The following is a 2,246-nucleotide window of genomic DNA, read 5'->3' as shown; positions in this document are numbered from 1 at the left end:
TAGTTGCTTTGAAAACTCAGATTCTAGGACCACAGTACCTAGGTTTATATCATAATCATGCTACCGAAAAGCTATGTAACCTTAAAGTCACATAAACTATCTGCACCTAATTTTCCTCTCTAGCCAAATGCAGATAATAATAATGTTTTATGTTGATAGTAGAATGTAAGTTATTTTTATTTTTTACTGTTACAGTAATACAATAAATAGAGGTCAAAACAACTCACATCATGCAGGTATAATTTATTATCGGTGTTATTCACCCCTCAGTATTCTCCACTATTGTAAGATCTTATTCTGAGAATCACAAGACGATCAAAATTGTGTTTCCATGAACAACAGCTCTGTGTCTGAAACCAGAGGTAGAAAATGGGAAGCTGTCTGAGGATAAAGATCTGTTTGTTGAGTCTGAAAATGTCACCATCCGGTGTGACTCTGGCTACGGTGTGGTCAACTCTCAGAACATCACCTGCTCTGCAAACAGAACCTGGTACCCTGAGGTGCCCAAGTGTGAGTGGGTAAGTGGAACACATATCAGGGAGCTTTATCACATTCTCCAGAGCATTGTCCCAATCAACACTGATGAGCTCTGACTTTTGTCAGGAATCGTTTCTGAGTTGTTTAAATCACTTTTGGAATCAGCAATTCCACCCTCAAAGCCCGTGGTGAGCTCATTAAGGCAAGTTCTAACTCTCTCAAGTTCTAATTCTCTCATTTAATAGCAAGAAAACCTACGCCCCTAGATAGGAGGGCAGGGTTCCAAAGACCCAGGTAACCTGGGACCAGCCCTGTATTTTCTACCATAAGTGCTATGCTTGTGCATCGCCATCAACACCATCCCTTCTGGGGTCCCTGAAGAGGGCCCCTGGTTGTCTTCTGCAGCACTGTTCCTCCCCTGCTACATTGGTCTGGAATCATTCTCTGATGTTTCTCTGATTTACGCCCTCATATCTTGGATTTCTTCCATCCATCCTGCGGAGGGTCCTGATACTCCACTTTTGTTGTCATCAGTGAGGCATCCTGAAGGAATCTTCTACTTCCAACAGTTTGGAGAGAAATTCTCTCAAAATCCATCCTTTTATCTCTTTTAGGAAGTCCATAATGGCTGTGAGCAAGTGGTAGAAGGCAGCAAACTCATGCAGTGTCTCCCAAGCCCCGCGGACGTGAAAATGGCCCTGGAGGTGTACAAACTGTCTCTGGAGATTAAACGACTCAAGCAAGAGTAAGACTTGAAGAGGAACACCCGTTAGAAATCAGTACAACATAAACCGATGAACAAAAACAGATCTAGACAGGAAGCATCGATCAGACCCTCAAATCTCAGAGGAAAGGTAGGGGAGGGTGGGGGTAAGGGGGAGAGATCAACCAAAGGACTTGTATGCATGCATATAAGCATAAGAGATGGACGCAGACAACAGGGGGTGAGGGCGAGGGCAGGACTGAGGGGATGAGGGGACAATGGGGGTATAAAGACACATTTGTAATACCTTAATCAATAAAAATAAAAAATAAAAAGAAATCAGTACATCGCTTTCCCCTCACTCATCACCCCCCAGTAAAGCATTAAGTACATTTCTTATTAGCAAGTCTACTGTACCTTAAGTATTATTTACTGGGGAAAAAACAAACATCTGTTTTAGAAGAATCTTAGTGACACTGATAATGTGGAACTATTGATCATTTGTATCTTAGCTCATATTAAGCTCTGTTTTCCTGGATTTGGTGGAACGGCAGAAATAAATAATCACCTGTCAAAAATTCAGTGTCTTTGTTTCCACTTTAATTCCTGTGTAATGAAAAATTAGGGTCCTCTATGAATTATTCTCTGATTTATGCCCTTTTCCCTCTTACCATATTTCAGGGTACATGTGGTCCTCAGAAATACATGTTTGTGCCTTGTCTGAGGTGTCTTTACCCTGCAGCTTCACTTCCTACTCATCCTTCAATGCCCAGGTCAAATATCACATCTTCCTCCACGTCTTCTCCTTTCTCTCCCTATTTGCTCACCAGTATTTCTCTGGAACAATTTCTCACTTCCTCTTTGTATTTTTAGCTTCACTTGGTTTTGCACAACTTTCCTTCCATTCAAGAATAACTAGCTTGAAAGTCTTTGAAGGCCTGATCTATGTGCAACCCAAACATTCCTGTTGGGCATGCCCAAGTCTTCCAATTGCATCTAACCACTTTGGAAATATGTCTATTAAAATGGCTTTAGTGTCTCTTTTAAGTCAGATTCCCCAGAAGCA

General features: G+C 41.5%; 1 protein-coding gene across 1 annotated transcript; it reads left to right on the top strand.

Annotated features, from left to right (window-relative positions):
• Window positions 1-342: 342 nt before the first annotated feature.
• On the top strand, window positions 343-1,257 carry LOC102439332 (C4b-binding protein alpha chain-like; the record flags this gene model as incomplete). The annotated part of the gene is made up of 2 exons (XM_023749469.1): window positions 343-518; window positions 1,092-1,257. Coding segments are annotated over 2 exons (311 nt in total), but the record flags the coding sequence as incomplete, so codon positions are not given.
• Between the last annotated feature and the right edge of the window lie 989 nt (window positions 1,258-2,246).

Source organism: Myotis lucifugus, unplaced genomic scaffold (genome assembly GCF_000147115.1).
Source record: "Myotis lucifugus unplaced genomic scaffold, Myoluc2.0 scaffold_10403, whole genome shotgun sequence".
NCBI lineage: Eukaryota > Metazoa > Chordata > Mammalia > Chiroptera > Vespertilionidae > Myotis > Myotis lucifugus.
Note: the sequence above shows the minus strand (reverse complement) of the source record. Positions and strands in the feature narration are given on the sequence as shown.